Below are 17,284 nucleotides of genomic sequence, written 5' to 3' on the forward strand. Positions count from 1 at the left end.
ATGTAGGCCTGAGAGATGGGGACGGAAGTATTGACCCTGTATGTGTTATAGTGCGAATACTTTGTAGGGCAGATGCAGAGGGATAAAAAAAAAAATATTGCAAAGTGTTAAGTCGTCACATAATGTCAGACAACGTATAGCAGTTCACTATACAACTACTGGAAACTCAATCATTGTATGGTAGTTTACATATCCCATATATTATTTTAAACTACACACACTAGTTTGCTGCATGAAGTATTATGGGACAAATCTGTAAAATAAGACTCCTAGGGATGCCCAATACAAAACTAAGCATACTATATTAAAGGGATCATGGGAAGAATATGCAAATCTGTCTCCCATGATGTTAATATAGGGAGACAGTGCCTCAGTCATGTAGCCCACTAGGGGGCACTCCCTTTAACATCATGCCTGACCTTCCCAGAGGCCTTTGCTGCAATGATGTGGGATTTTACCTGGTCTGAAGCCTCTCGCCTCTGCCAAGTTAGTCTTCTCGGCGCCGGGCTAAAGAGATCGAATTGGATCGAAACAGCTGTCCTCGGCTGAGAGACTGATTTGGTAAAATCCCACATGATGGACTCCCGTTAAAGGGTTTTTTAAGGGTAAAATAAGAATAACCTATGCTGAGGATAGAACATTAAGAGTAGATTGGTGGGGTTCTGACATCCAGTACCCTATTATGAGTTGCTTTCAGCAACCTATACAAAGAGAATAGGGTAGGAAGCAGACAGCTCTGTAGTGGCCAGATCAGGGTACTACATATCAGCTCCCATTCACCTGAGATGAGAGCTAAGCTACTACACAGAACAGAGCTGTCTGCTTCCTGCTCCCTTCTCTGTAAAAGCTGAGAGTAACTGATTGATAGGAGTGATGGGTGTTATAGACACCCCCCCCCCATTGATTTGTTATTGATGACCTATTCTTTATATATGACAGCAGCATTTTTAGCCTGGAAAACCCTTCTGAAATGTCCCTCTAGCTGCAGCTGACATCCTATCCTACTAATCCTATCCTATCCTATTTTGGATGTTTGTGAGTTTGGACGTTTGTTCTTCAATCATGCTAAAATGCCTGGACCGATCTGCGTGAAATTTTCCACAAACATAGTTTTCGCTTGGGATCGAAACATAGGCTACTTTTGGTGCCGCTAAACAACATGCTTTCTTGCCAGGAGAGTCACAAAAGCAGGACTCCTAGCCCCAGCTATAGAATCACACAGACTGCCTTGCATTTCCAGCCACAAACTACCTGCACACTCCTTATTGTCGCCTCAAGGGTAGCCCTAACCCCACTCAATGACATTTACATGTATTTGCTGACCTTACACAGTCACGTTACGGTAATATACCTCAGCAGCCTACCAAAGCCGACGCTCCGGGATCGCCATGTTTGCTGAACATCAGCGTGACTGCTTGGGCAGTGAGACGAACTACAGTACACTGAGGAGGCCGCATGCACACTTCCTGCGTACACGTCACTACAGCGCACACACAGCCTGGGCCGCACGCCGCCATTCCACAGTCATCCCCGACCCTCGAATTTACCTTAACTGGCTTTCCACAATCCTCCTGCTTTCCACGATCTCCATGCTCAGCAGTAAGTTCGTAGCACACATTCTTCTATGGACAGCCGCTCCATATATAAGCTGCCCTGCTCTTTGTCCTGTGTCCTCCACCCCAACCATACAACACAGCCGGGCGGCCAGCCGGCACATTACATTAGCTGCTATCTGCCGAGGGTCTTGCAGTGCCCTGTTCCTCAGTTGCTCCTCCAGCTACTACCATATACAACCTCACTGCATGTTCCGACGTATAACACGACTTTCGCCCCTCCCCCCCCCCAAAAAAAAAAAAAAAAAAAACTTTTCAGAAAACTTGGGGGTTGTCTTATACGCCGGGTATACGGTGGGGCAAGGGGTAGAGGAGCACGTTCGCAACCTTCCTGCCACCGCGGGCTTCCTGCAGCGGCAGGAGTGGAGCGATGCTGCGGCCCGGCCCTCCACAACATCCTCTGGGAGTGTAAAAGTACAGCCAACCGCTTTGTTGCGGAGCAGTCACCATAGCAACCGGCTCTCCGCTACATGCGGAGGCCTGATGCTAATGGCTGCAATCTCCCATAGACGGCAATTCACTTGGATTGCCGTCTATGGGCACTTACAATCAAATTATTGCAGGTTCCCACCAACTGTATAAACACCCCCCCCCCCCCCCCCCCCCCGGGGCTGATACATATACATATTAGTTACCATAGAAGTATATTAACTTTAAATACCTCGCTCCTGAATACAGTATGTACATTTCACCTTTACCATATACCAGCTGAAGTAAAAAAAAACTTTCTCTCAAAATAACAAATGGTCTGTATTACTACATACACAATCTAAAATATCACATTTACTATCCCAGCCAGATTTTTAAAGTACTCTCACAGTTTCAAACATCTGTGTCCGGCCAATTCTCAAATCACCGCAGACGAAGTCGCGGGTAAAAGCTAGTTGGACATAAACAGAATCAACTGCATACTGGACAATACAAGTGTGAGGCCCAGCAAGTATCGGCCACTAGTACTATTCTATATAACGTGTGCGTGTGCACGGTACCTGCTGTACTATTGTACTGTCCAGTATGCACTTATCCAATATTACATCCTTTACAACTATATCACAAGATAAATACTAGATTATTTTGAAAATTGTTTATTTCAACAGCACCATAAGATTAAAAAAAAAGTATAAAATAATCAGTGCATATGACATTATTCAGCAGAGAACGGATATAAAATGAGGTATATTGTGTGTCTTCAGCAATTTTTTCTCAAACTTCATTTAAGTTTCTAATTTACAATTTAAGAAATTTAGGTCACTGTGTTTCATTGGTAGCTTAATTCAATTCAATATGGGGCAGAGAAGAAAAACTTGGCTTACTGCAGAAGTTTACTTTCTCCCTGCTAAAGTCTGCTGCAAGAGCAATAGATAAAATATAGGACCTTTCACGCCCTTCTGACAGTGAAGAGCTACGGTACCGGCACCGGGGGCACAGAACGGGAAAGCCGAAGTGCACTGTATTACACCGCATGTGCCCGAGGAGGTGAAAGGTTCTCTTTAAGTGTTTTACCCAAACGTGGAATTACAAGCTTGTGGTGAGGCTGTGGAGGGAACAACAACAACCTTGCCACCGAATAAAGTGACTTGTAGGAGTGTACTAGCAGGGGAGGCCGGTGGTTGTAATATGAGCTAGCAAGATTGACTTTGATCGTACTTGCAGCCCCACTGTCCCTGTAACATGGCAGGAGCTGTACCTAGAGGTCTACGGGCACTGAATTTTGTCCCCCCTCCTTCCCTGCTGCTGGTACGCTTTATTACACAGGCATGATAGCTGCAATATTAAAATTAATTAAAATGACATAATACAAAATAAGCACCAAAAAAATAGAAAAAAAAAATGTCTTCTCACTTCTTAATCTTCTTGGCTGGTTTTCTTGTGCGGTATATCATGCAGTCATCACATGTCAGGTTATGAGACGTTTTCTTATGGCAGGCAATGTGAACCAGTTTCAAGTTTTCTGTGGTGAACAAGAGGTTAAAAAAGTATTTCCAGTTGATATCCCTTCCGTTACTTTCCATTAGAGCTTCGATAAGACAAGGCAGGATGGTTCGTTTCTTTTCGATCCTTATAGAAAAACATAATAATTGTTATCTTGGTTATTATGTTTAGAACCATTTCTGAGAAGCCAATATGGCTGCAGGTACAGAATTTACAAAGGTTACCACTTGGCCCTGCTATACTCCGGAAAAATGCTATTTAGTCTTCAGCCCATTGTACTTGTACTTAAAGACTCCTTACACTCGCATCCCATGATCCCAGAAGCAAACTTGGCTTGCAGTCCTATTAGGGGAGATTTCGCAGGCTGCCTACACCAATTGTGTATTTGTTAGACCAGGGGTAGGGAACCTTTGGCTCTCCAGCTGTTGCAAAACTACAACTCCCAGCATGCATACTTGCTCTGCTGTTCTTGGAAGTGAATGGAGCATGTTGGGAGTTGTAGTTTCACAGCAGCTGGAGTGCTGAAGGTCCCCTACCCCTGTGTTAGAGGAATGAAAAAGATGTAAGTCAGGTTTTTACCCCCACATTTGCAACTTTTGTCTATTGCATCCCCTGTGCCACTTTCCTGGATGGGGTGTAGTGAGATTTATAATCATCTACATCAGTTTACTGGTGCAAGTGATCCCTGAAATCCACAACCTGGTGGATGGTGGGCCTGATCTATGTGATCAAAAGTATCCAGACACCCCCAAAAACATAAGCTTTTCATATTAGGTGCATTGTGCTGCCATCTACTGCCAGGTACTCCATATCAGCGACCTCAGTAGACATTAGACATCGTGAGAGAGCAGAATGGGGCGCTCCGCGGAACTCACGGACTTCGAACGTGGTCAGGTGATTGGGTGCTACACATCACACAGGTCAATGCCAAACGACACCTCGCTTGGTGTAAGGAGCGTAAACATGGGACGATTGAACAGTGGAAAAACGTCGTGTGGAGTGACGAATCACGGTATACAATGTGGCGATCCGATGGCAGAGTGTGGGTATGGTGAATGCCCGGTGAATGTCATCTGCCAGCGTGTGTAGTGCCAACAGTAAAATTCGGAGGCGGTGGTGTTATGGTGTGGTCGTGTTTTTCATGGAGGAGGCTTGCACCCCTTGTTTTTTTGTGTGGCACTATCACAGCACAGGCCTACATTGATGTTTTAAACACCTTCTTGCTTCCCAATGTTGAAGAGCAATTCGGGGATGGTGATTGCATCTTTCAACACGATTGTGCACCTGTTCATACTGCACGGCCTGTGGCGGAGTGGTTACACGACAATAACATCTCTGTAATGGACTGGCCTGCACACAGTCCTGACTTGAATCCTATAGAACACCTTTGGGATGTTTTGGAACGCCGACTTCGTGCAAGGCCTCACCGACCTACATCGATACCTCTCCTCAGTGCAGCACTCTGTGAAAAATGGGCTGCCATTCCCCAAGAAACCTTCCAGCACCTGATTGAACGTATGCCTGTGAGAGTGGAACTGTCATCAAGGCTAAGGGTGGGCCAGCACCATATTGTATCCAGCATTACCGATGGAGGGTGCCACCAACTTGTAAGTCATTTTCAGCCAGGTGTCCGGATACTTTTGATCACATAGTGTATGTACCCCTTATACTAAATATGCAGTGTGAATATACCCTATACTGTCTCTGTATTATAGGCTTGTACATATGGCTACAATATATTTTTACACTACATTTAAAGCTCCATGGAAAACACTTGATGTATACTGCATTGCTACAACCTGTGGACGAGTCCCTATGGCAAAAGATGGACTCTTTTAACTAATAGGGAAAATCCAAAGATGCATCCCCCCTTATATACTTATCTGAACACTGAAGTTTTGTGTGAGCCACTATCACCCTCTATAGCCTTAGCCCACGTGCTAACATACATAGCTCAGAGTTAGGTAAGCAATGCTCACTAGAGATAACTTTACTACATTAGTGACGACTACAACTCCTATTATGTGCGTGCTCTGAGTAAGTCCACACCAAATAGTGTATGTATTATCCTAATGACTGATGGATGTTACACTGGACTGAACAATGGGGACGACCACTAGAACTACTTCATTTTAACAATGGTTTCTTACCTGTGGTCCAGGTTCCATGTACTGAACAGAATCCTGCTCTCCTTGTTACTGTATGGATTTATGGAGTGCTTGGAACTGCAGTTATCCATATCAAAGGGACCCTACAGGACAGTAGATATACGGTAAGTAACAGAATGTAGAAGCTGGGGGGGCATCCCTTCCCCTATTCCAAAGTTACACTTTTGTCAATTTTTATCTACGGCACTTAATCCTTTATGAAAAACATTGCAATGCAGCCAAAGTCTCCTTACTGTGACAGCTTCTCGTTTTTCCAGGTATTGTAATGTGCAGACTCTTCTCTACATTCCTGTATTAATCCCTTTGATCTTCTCTACACTGCAGACATTGATCCCTGCTGTGGTGACAGTGGGATCTCCAGCAGAGGGCAGTAGTGAGGATATTAATCAGTGTTCATTATATTAATACTTATGGCAAGTGACTCCAGGTACAGACATCTCACAAGTTGTCTTGGTGGTGATCCTTAAGCTGAGGACCCTATGTTCTGAGACCAAATAACCTTGTGTTCTCAATAAGTAACTCCTATACAAAGAGAACTCATAACGTGCATATCTGCTCACGGCTACAAGACTCAATGTAAGGACTATTAGGTACAATTCACACGGGGCAAGAGGGCGCGGAATCCACGTCATAATCCGCCCCCTCACAATGGTGGTCTATGTAGACCACTAGTGTTCTTTCTTCCGCTAGTGGCATGTTGCCGCTAGCAGAAAAAAGAAGTGAGCTGCCCCTTCTTCAGGCGGATTCTGCGTCTGAATCAGCCGCGGTGTCCGCTTCACGACAGCACCCTCCGGGCCAAGCCCATTCATTTGGGCCTAACACGGAGCGGGAAGCCGCAACGGAATATGCACACGCGTAATTGCGTGCGAACTAAGCCTTAACCTTTGTGTAAGGTACTGTATGTGCATATCCCTGGAGCACCAATGTCATGATGAGGGTCAGGCAGGTCATTTGACGTATTGAAAAACATTTAAGTCAGGCTTTCCCTAATCTCAACTGGCTGATAACAGAGAATAATTGTTTCTACAGAACTGTTTAGTAAATGAAAGGGTGTTTACAGCACTTAAATATTGAAGACCAATCTTTAGGAAAAATCATCAAACATATGATCAATAAAATAACTAAGTGATCATCAATCTGGATAACCGATGTGATTTTGGTTTGGTTATTACAGTATTTATGAGCTTTTGTCTGCAGTTTCGTTTGGACATTTTGGAACGCTGAGGACTAATCTTTGCACAACGTCACATGACCACTGAGGCCCAATCACAAGCAGTCTCTGACGATATTCAGGAAGAGGCCAGAGCCCAGGGGAGAGATGAGTAACACTGTTTTTAATGTTTGCTCACCTTCCATGGACCTCCAAATTATATTCTGGGGTCTGAAGAATCAAATTCCCAATTAATTGAGCACGATTTTAATTTAGGTCACAATGACTGTGCCCTACCAAGCACAGCACTATCTATCTATCTATCTATCTATCTATCTATCTATCTATCTATCTATCTATCTACCTACCTACCTATCTATCTATCTATCTATCTATCTATCTATCTATCTATCTATCTATCTATCTATCTATCATCTATATTGTATAACAGCTGAGCTAGGTATTGCAGCTCTGCCCCATAAACTAGGACTAAGGTGCAAACAGGCCATGTGACTGTGATAGGTCATCAGTATGAAAATTCGATTTGTGGCCAGATAATCTCTTTAACTTCCAGCAAGTCGTGGTGGCTAACCAGCTACGATTACTGCCAGTGTGGACTCGGCCTTACTGGGTGAATTGCAATGAGAACCACAAGCAGTAAGTTGCCTGCGGTCTTTGCATGTTCCCACTACAGTTTTAGCTACCCCGGTATACTATCCTGACTCTATTCCTGTCAATCTGTTACCAATGCAATATCATTTGAACCCGTATCTGAGAAACCTCTACATCAACTCACATTCAATAGGACTTTTATAGGGTTTACTGCTGCAGAAGTGATGTGGAGCTCATTAATGGAGACTGTGACGTGAAGCCGTAACTCCATTCCTCACACTTTATGGTCATGCTCTATCCCCCATGAAGGCAGGCACCCTGCTGTAGTGATCAGCTAACCAGATGACTCCCCTTGTAGTTACAAACCCAGATCAAATGGCTTTTATCTATTTTTCTTTCGATCTTGCTGACAATTCATCAGCTTTATTCTAAACAGCTGACGGGTCTTACTTGGCATGAAAACCATCCCTCCGCGGTACAAAGACGGCCGGTCTTTTCTTCTGTTCTATCAAAGTAACATCCATTGTACTTCACAGCCCGGAGTTCATTGCACATGGTCTCTATGAGCTTCGTATATTCATCTCTCACTGCTGGATCTACAGATGCAGCTGTGCCCTGAACCTTAAGGATCAGAATACTAATGGTTATACAATATGACAGGTAAACCTCTCTTATACATCTCCTGCTTAAACTACCCCAGTTCACTACCATCTGTGAGCTGTCAATGTCCTATTTGTAAATCCTATTAATATTATAAATGTGAAAGTTTGTGAGTTTGTGGGTTTGTGTGTTTGGATGTTTGCATGTTCGGATGTTTGTTCCTCAATCACGGAAAAACCGTTCCACCGATTTGGCTGAAATTTTCCACAAACATAGTTAATACACCCGATTAAACAATAGGCTACTTTTCGTCACAATAGCACACATACGTTTGTGCCAGGACCCCCACAAAACCCAAACTCACACCACCATCTCTGCAATCTCACACACTTTGGACCATAGCAAGCCCCAAAATTCATATTACCCTCTACAGCCTCGCCCCTAACCCCACACAATCACACATACATATACTTTACCACTTTGCCCCTCACCTTAACGATACTCCAGGAGTCTCTCTTTAACGCTCCGGAGCAGCCATGTTTGCCGACCCCCACCGCTCTGACAATCCGCGACACCGCCCACCCATGTCAATACCCCTAGGAAGTCTAATAAATGCAAAAAAAAAGTTTAAAAAAAGTAAAAAAAAAATAAAAAAATAAATAAAAAGGATTAAAAATTCAAATCCCCCCCCTTTCCCTAGAACACATATAAAAGTAGTTAAAAACTGTGAAACACATACATGTTAGGTATCCCCACATCCGAAATCGCCCGCTCTACAAAGCTACACAAATATTTTTCCTGTTCGGTAAACGCCGTAGCGGGAAAAATGGTCAAAAGTGCCAAACCGCTATTTTTTCACTGTTTTGATTCTGATAAAAATTTGAATAAAAAGTGATCAAAGCAATAACATTTCCCGAAAATGGTAGAACTACAAAGTACACCCGGTCCCGCAAAAAAAGACGCCCTATACATCCCCGTACACGCACGTATAAAAAAGTTACGGCTGTCGGAATATGGCGACTTTTCAAAAAATAATTTTTTAACACAGTTTTGGATTTTTTTTTAAGGGGTTAAAATGTAAATAAAACGATATAAATTTGGTATCCCCGGAATCGTAACGAAACACAGAATACAGGGGACATGTCATTTTGGTTGCACAGTGAACGCCATAAAACCAAAGCCCGTAAGAAAGTCGCAGAAATGCATTTTTTCTTCAAATCCACCCCATTCTGAATTTTTTCTCTGCTTCCCAGTACATTATATAGAATAATTAATGGTGGCATCATGAAGAAAAATTTGTCCCGCAAAAATTAAGACCTCATATGGCTCTGGGAGCGGAGAAATAAAAAAGTTATGGGGTTTAGAAGGAGGGGAGTCAAAAACGAAAATCAAAAAATGCCATCGGCGGGAAAGGGTTAACTTCAAATACTTCTGTCCCAAAGACACTATGTAAAGTTTCTCACAACACCGTATATATAGCAGCTCTAATACACATTAACTTCAACACAAAAGTCTCACGTATTCTCTGAATTACAGCAAAAACAAGATACAAAGTTACATTTCATATCCCATACCTTATACACAGTACGAAAACCTTACCCGCGCCTGTATATACCCACTGCTACAATCACCGCAGACGAAGTCGCGGGTACCAGCTAGTAGTTAATAAGATTTCAGAGCTGTAACAACTAATATAAGCCAATATGTAGAACTTGTATACAGCTCTCTACAGATCAGCTGCCTAGTGGTGGCAACAGCTAAACTAGTACCGTAAATGTGTAACAAAACTGAGAAACCTCAGCCTGATCAAGTACATGAATCTGTTCAGCAGGGCAATTTACTATACATTAAAGGGGTGGCCCATCAGCATTTATTTTTTAGGAAATCTGCCAATGAATAACAAATTTCCCTTACAACCTTGTGTTATTCAGGTCTGTGGAGTTCGTAGGCCAAACCACCAACTCTGGCTCCCCTATTTTCCACAGCCCGACTCTGACTCCTTCATCCAAGAGCCAAGATCAGACAGAAGCAATAAGGTTGAGGCCCCACGTTGCGGAAACACAGCTTTTTTTTGTTGTTGCAGATTTTGTTGCAGTTTTTTGAGCCAAAGCCAAGAATGACTACTATAGGAATGAGAAATACTGTGTATAAGAAGATCTTATACTTCTATCTTCTGCTGGCTTTGGATCAAAAAACTGCAACAAAAAAAGCTGCGTTTCCACAACGTGGGGCCTCAGCCTAAAGCTTCTCTGACTCATTAAAAACCTACTGATTGACTTCCTAAGAGAATAAATTTGCAACAAACTGTACACTTTATTAAATATACAATATTAATAACTAGCTGGTACCCGCGACTTCGTCTGCGGTGATTGTAGCAGTGGGTATATACAGGTGTGGGTAAGGTTTTCGTACTGTGTATAAGGTATGGGATATGAAATGTAACTTTGTATCTTGTTTTTGCTGTAATTCAGAGAATATATGAGACTTTTGTGTTGAAGTTAATTTGTATTTGAGCTGCTATATATACGGTGTTGTGAGAAACTTTACATAGTGACTTTGGGACAGAAGTATTTGAAGTTAACCCTTTCCCGCCTATGGCATTTTTTGATCTTCGTTTTTGACTCCCCTCCTTCTAAACCCCATAACTTTTTTATTTCTCCGCTCCCAGAGCCATATGAGGGCTTAATTTTTGCGGGACAAATTTTTCTTCATGATGCCACCATTAATTATTCTATATAATGTACTGGGAAGCAGGGAAAAAATTCAGAATGGGGTGGATTTGAAGAAAAAATGCATTTCTGCGACTTTCTTACGGGCTTTGGTTTTATGGCATTCACTGTGCAACCAAAATGACATGTCCCCTGTATTCTGTGTTTCGTTACGATTCCGGGGATACCAAATTTATATCGTTTTATTTACATTTTGACCCCTTAAAAAAAATCCAAAACTGTGTTAAAAAATTATTTTTTGAAAAGTCGCCATATTCCGACAACCGTAACTTTTTTATACGTGCGTGTACGGGGATGTATAGGGCGTCTTTTTTTGCGGGACCGGGTGTACTTTGTAGTTCTACCATTTTCGGGAAATGTTATTGCTTTGATCACTTTTTATTCAAATTTTTATCAGAATCAAAACAGTGAAAAAATGGCGGTTTGGCACTTTTGACCATTTTTCCCGCTACGGCGTTTACCGAACAGGAAAAATATTTGTGTAGCTTTGTAGAGCGGGCGATTTCAGATGTGGGGATACCTAACATGTATGTGTTTCACAGTTTTTAACTACTTTTATATGTGTTCTAGGGAAAGGGGGGGATTTGAATTTTTAATCCTTTTTATTTTTTTTTACATTTTTTAAACTTTTTTTTTTTGCATTTATTAGACTTCCTAGGGGTATTGACATGGGTGGGCGGTGTCGCGGATTGTCAGAGCGGTGGGGGTCGGCAAACATGGCTGCTCCGGAGCGTTAAAGAGAGCCTCCTGGAGTATCGTTAAGGTGAGGGGCAAAGTGGTAAAGTATATGTATATGTGATTGTGTGGGGTTAGGGGCGAGGCTGTAGAGGGCAATATGAATTTTGGGGCTTGCTATGGTCCAAAGTGTGTGAGATTGCAGAGATGGTGGTGTGAGTTTGGGTTTTGTGGGGGTCCTGGCACAAACGTATGTGCGCTATTGTGACGAAAAGTAGCCTATTGTTTAATCGGGTGTATTAACTATGTTTGTGGAAAATTTCAGCCAAATCGGTGGAGCGGTTTTTCCGTGATTGAGGAACAAACATCCGAACATGCAAACATCCAAACACACAAACTTTCACATTTATAATATTAATAGGATTGTATAATATTATTCAAAATAATTATTTTATTTTTAAGTTGGAGTCGGCAACTGTTTCCCGACACACTTCACAGCCCTGGTGGTATTGGGCTAAAGCCCCACGTTGTGGAAACGCAGCTCTTTTTGCGGAAGATATTGCTGCAGTTTTTTAATCCAAAGCCAGGTGTGGATTAAGCAGAAGGGGAAAGTATAAGAGCTTCCTGTATATTTCCCATTTCTGCAACGTGGGGTCTAAACCATACACAGCATTTACTGAATTCAATGGGTAGACATATTATGTGAAGTCATGCTAAGTTCCAGTGCTATAGCCATTCTTTGTAGTGGCTCTCAGGAGGTCTTATGAGTGCTCTCTTCTATGATGGCCATGTGACCTAATAGGGGCATATGGGATAAAGGAGCACGTCACTCCACAATGTATGTGGTGCTATGAGCAAGGTTTCACCCCGTAATAGATAACACATTAATAAGCTCAGTACTCCTTGGGTCTATAATAAAATGTTTTCAATTTCAAGCATTATACTAGAGAACCAAGAAGTGCGGAGCTTACTTTATGTTACCTAATAGGGTATATGGACCATAGTTTTCCTTATGGGAAAATTCTTCCCAGAAAAATAGCTGTAAAACTATGGAAACTTTACCTCTTTCATGTAACTGCGGATTCTGCTTTCACAGCTGTTCCTCATGTAATTGGACTTATTCTTGTATCGCGGCTCTAATCCTATCAAAAGAGTAGAAAATCATAAGACTGAGACCAAGAACTTCCCCCTTCACTAAACATTTGAAGCCAAGTTTTCTTTACTTCTGCAAAAGTAAAAAGGATTTTGTGAAACTGAAAAGTGAGCACCAAGATGAATATAAACACTGTGGACTTTAGAAGGAATTTCAGGGGCATCTACCATAAATGTCACCCGCACTCTGCAGCGGAAACTGACCTGAACTTTTCGCTTAAGGCTGGCTTTAAACAGGGTTTTTTTGGTCGGTTCCGGAGCAAAAAACGGGTAGCCACCACTGAATGCTGGTACACTGCACCAGTATCCAGTCGCGTATTCCGGATTAGGCCCAATGAATGGACCTAGTCGGGAGGAGGGAGTGTCTTCAGGTCGATTCGTGAGGCGAATCGGCCTGAAGAATGAGCATGTCGCTTCTTTTTGTACGGGAGCCAGAACAACGGCTCCCGGAAAAAAAGACCTGACCGGCTCCCATTGTAGCCTGGAGGGTGCTGCTGCGAGGTGGACGCAATCCGCCTGTGAAGTCAGCCTAATGCTGCAGACCTTCAAGTCTCACCCAATACACAAATTAAAATCTGCAGCAAAGGACCAGAAATTACGTATATATTTTGTCACTGTTAATTTGTTTTAGGCTGAGGCCCCATATTGCGAAACAGCTTTTTTTGGTTGCCAGATTTTGCTGTGGTTTTTTTTTTTTTTTTTAAGCTCTATGGCCCATCCATCCTAAGGCCCTGTTCACACGGGGCTAGTGACCGTGTATTTTGGTCCTGATTTTAATGCGGGAAGTCACGGCTTCCCACTCTGGAGTAGGCTTAGCCTGGAGGGTGCTGCTGCGAGGTGGACGCAATCCGCCTGAAGAAAGGGCAGCTTGCTTCTTTTTTCCGCAAGCGGGAACAAACGCTAGCGGAAAAAAGAATGCTAGTGGTCTGCATAGACCTCTATTGTGAGGGCGCAGATTTTGAAGAGTCATCAGCCCCAAAATCCACCCCCTCTTGCCCCGTGTGAATGAGCTCTTATACTTCTACCTTCTGATCAATCCACTCCTGGCTTTGGCTCAATAAACTGCAGCAAAATCTGCAACAACCACAAAAGCTGCTTATCTGCAATGTGGGGCCTCAGTCTGGGGTGAACCAAACAAGAACCAACCTTCAAACCAAGGCATGTCGTCATTCCGATTTTCTGCCAAGATATTTTCATTCAGGTTCTGAATGAAGTCCACAAGAATTTTCCTCCTCTGTGGAGCCTGTTCGTCGCTCAGCAACTTTCTTGCTGCTTCGGTAACATCTGTCTGTCTTGTGTAAAATGCATTTAGCAAGCGGTCAATATCCGTGACAACTTTGTTCCACAAAAAAATAGAGAATGGAATAGAAAATTATTAGTAGATAAACAACTGGGTTCAGTGATTCTATTTTACATACAGAAAGCAAAGGGTTTTTATACAAGGTCAGCACCTGCTGGGGGGTTAACATGCATCCAATGAATTGCTATAAGGGTAAGTTCAGACGTAAGTTCAGCCGTATCCGCCTCAAAATCCTGACCAAAAAGACGGCTCCATTGTTCTTTTTACCGGGAACCGGTTTGTTCCGGCTCCTGGAAAAAGAAGTGAGATGCTCATTCTTCAGGCCGAGTCGCCTCGCGATTCGGCCTGAAGACACTCCCAACTACGCCCATTCATTCACTCATTCATTCACTGGCTTTCAGTTGCAGCTACCCGGTTTTTGGTCCAGAAACTGAGACGGCCCCCACCTCATCTCCGGACCAAAAAACTCCATTTGAACCCTAAGGGCCCGTTCACACGGGCACAGAGGGAGCGGATTACGCCCCGTAATCCACGTCATAATCCGCCCCCTCACAATGGTGGTCTATGGAGACCGCTAGTGGCATGTTGTCACTAGCGGAAAAAAGAAGCGAGCTGTCCTTCAGGTGGTTTTCGCAGCTCAATGAGCCGCGGTGTCTCCCTGGCGGCAGCAACCATTGGTGTCGACCCATTCATTTGAGCCGACTCCAGAGGGGGAAGCCGTGACCGTGACAGTCGGAGACATGCGGGTTTTGACCCGAGAGTGACGCAGCTCCCCGCGTCACTCTTGGTGCCTAAATCTGCACCACCTCCCCCGTGTGAATTAGCCCTAAGAGTCTCAGCTACTGTTCAAAGATAAAGGTCCATAAGGCTAAGTTCACACCTGCGCTCGGTCTCCGCATGGGGATTCCACTTTAAATATGCGACAACCCCCAACGGAAACCTGAACGCAAGTATGAACCTAGCGTCTGGATTCTCTGTACAAAAATGTTAGTCGTCAAACTCCCCTCCGCCTAGAAGCCATTTATCAGGGGGAATTCTAAAAAATATGGTAAAGTGTGCCCACTGCAATAGGACAAGGCCAACATTCAGGGGGCTCGGTCAGGTTTAAGGAGTGTGGAGGTATGGTACCAGTGCATCAGAAGCTTATATTGTTTCTTTAAATGTCATACAAATAGAGATTTAGAGGCATATCATCTGCCACTGACCAGGAGTAAGGGGGGAGCGCTCACACTGTACAGCACTATAGCACTGCTGTGCAGAAGGACGTTCCTGACAGACTGTCAGGAACGCCCTTCTGACTGTAAAGAGCTACGGTACAGGCACTGATAGCGCTTTACCTGGGGCACAGATCGGGAAAGCCGAAAGTGCGCTGAATTCAGTGCACTGTCAGCTTTCCAGCAGTATATAGAACTGCCTGTGCCCCAAATCGGTGAAAGGTTCTCTTTAAGGAACATCTCATTTGCTAAACATGCACTATAAGCAATGCGGCTAAAATACTCACATCCATCCCAAGTCTGTTGAGCAGTAAGCAAGACAAGTTCTGTGTTATCTGGAAGCTTCCACAGGTATTCATCACTTACTTCTGTGCCATCTTCATACAAACATACCCGAGTGCTTTTAAGAGGCAGCTACAAGTAAGAAGATCACAACACGAGAATACATTTGTAAACCAGGAAGATCTGATGTTGCCAAATCTGTTGTACTGAATGCCCATGTGCTGTTACATTTCAGGACCCATTTTCCCATACATGTGACTGTATTTCAGACACGTACAAGTTCACATAACCATAATATTGCATCCAATGGCATGCAGAGAGAAAAGTGGTGCTTGCAGTACTTTTCTCTACGCATGATTAGTGCGGACACCAAGCAGAAACCACAGGGACCCCATTATAGTCTATGGGGTGTGTGTGGTTTCTTAGCTACCATAATCGCTTTTTTAATGTGTATAGGTTTCCGTTCAGGGGTCCCCAAGCAGATTCCATGAATGAAAACCAGAATGCAGATGTGAACTTAGCATCAAGATACTCAAATTTGCAGTGTATCTTTATATGACAGCCAATCTATAGCAGGGAACTGCTGTCAGGGCATGCTAGAAATTGTAGTTCCACAACCGAAAGAGTGCTGATATATGGTATCCAGAATGCCTCAGCAGCTTCAAGACCCGCTGCCCATCCATTCGTCATTCCTACTCTCAGCCATATAGTGCACCTAAGTCATGACAGTCCATTGGATGTCCAGGTGCCCAATTTAGTAAATGGCATAGTGTTGCCTTGCAGCGCTGGAGTCCTGGGGCTGATCCAACCAAGGGCAACATTTATGTGGAGTTTGGAAGTTCTCCCTGTTTTTGTGTGGGTTTACACCCACATTCCAAAAACATATTGATAGGAAAATTGGCTTCCTATAAACCTACTGACCCTTATGGGTGTTGGGGATTCTTAATATTAGCGGAAGAGTTGCAAGCGGTTTCCTATATATTTAAACAGCTTACAATCCTGCAGATAAAGTTATTTAAAGGTATTGTATCATTAGAATCCCTTTTTTCAGTACTACCACGTCAGACATGATGTTCACATGGTACAACGGCAGCTCAGTCCCATTCAAGCAATATCAAGCACAGCCCCTAGGCAAAATGCAATGTTGTGCACGTAAACATTACCAGCAGCCATGAGGTCCTGAACAGCTGATATAGGGGGGAGGGGGGGTCCTAAGGGTAGACCATCAATATTATAAATTAGATAGCACCTTTAAGGAAGCCTTCACACGGAGTAAACGCGCGTGTATTTTTGCAAAATACACATGTAAAAATCAGACTCCTATTGACTTCAATGACATTTTACAGGCGTATTTTTACATGTGTAAAAAATATCATTGAAGTTAATGGGAGTCTTATTTTTACACGTGTATTTTGCAAAAATGAGCGCGCGTTTACTCCATGTGAAGGCTCCCTAAAGTCACCAACATTTCTACAATAAATCTGCTCAGTGTGAATATCCCCTAATACATACACATCTGCAATATAGATTCACATACCTGGAACTTGTCACAGCCTTTCTCCAAAAGTTCCTTCAAGTTCCTGCAGCCAATTCCATATTTTCTATCTCCTTGCATTGTTCTTATTTTAAAAATTTTCATGTGACTGTGTGTTGAGGATTGGCCGCCCATAACGGGAGAGTCATGTCTCCCTCACAATGCTACAACACTGTACAGAGCATACAACTTCCTATTGCGCATGCGCGATCTTACAGCCGGTCGAGGGAGGAAAGTTGCCTCCTAGTTCCAGATACAACGCAAGCGCAGTAGCCAGTCTTAGTAATTGACACATGCGCACAACACAACCTAGCGATGTGCGC

The 17,284-nt window shown here is 43.4% G+C and overlaps 1 protein-coding gene across 1 annotated transcript; it reads right to left on the reverse strand.

The window, feature by feature from the left end:
* Window positions 1-3,441: 3,441 nt before the first annotated feature.
* On the reverse strand, window positions 3,442-17,129 carry DFFB (DNA fragmentation factor subunit beta). The gene is made up of 7 exons (XM_075279826.1): window positions 16,965-17,129; window positions 15,433-15,559; window positions 13,778-13,966; window positions 12,542-12,621; window positions 7,926-8,096; window positions 5,696-5,796; window positions 3,442-3,671 (listed from the first exon to the last, which is right to left on the reverse strand). The coding sequence occupies exons 1-7, from the start codon at window positions 17,094-17,096 to the stop codon at window positions 3,452-3,454; spliced, it is 1,020 nt and encodes a 339-aa protein (XP_075135927.1). The 5' UTR covers window positions 17,097-17,129; the 3' UTR covers window positions 3,442-3,451.
* Window positions 17,130-17,284: the final 155 nt, after the last annotated feature.

This window comes from Leptodactylus fuscus, chromosome 6, assembly GCF_031893055.1.
Source record: "Leptodactylus fuscus isolate aLepFus1 chromosome 6, aLepFus1.hap2, whole genome shotgun sequence".
NCBI classification, from domain to species: Eukaryota; Metazoa; Chordata; class Amphibia; order Anura; family Leptodactylidae; genus Leptodactylus; species Leptodactylus fuscus.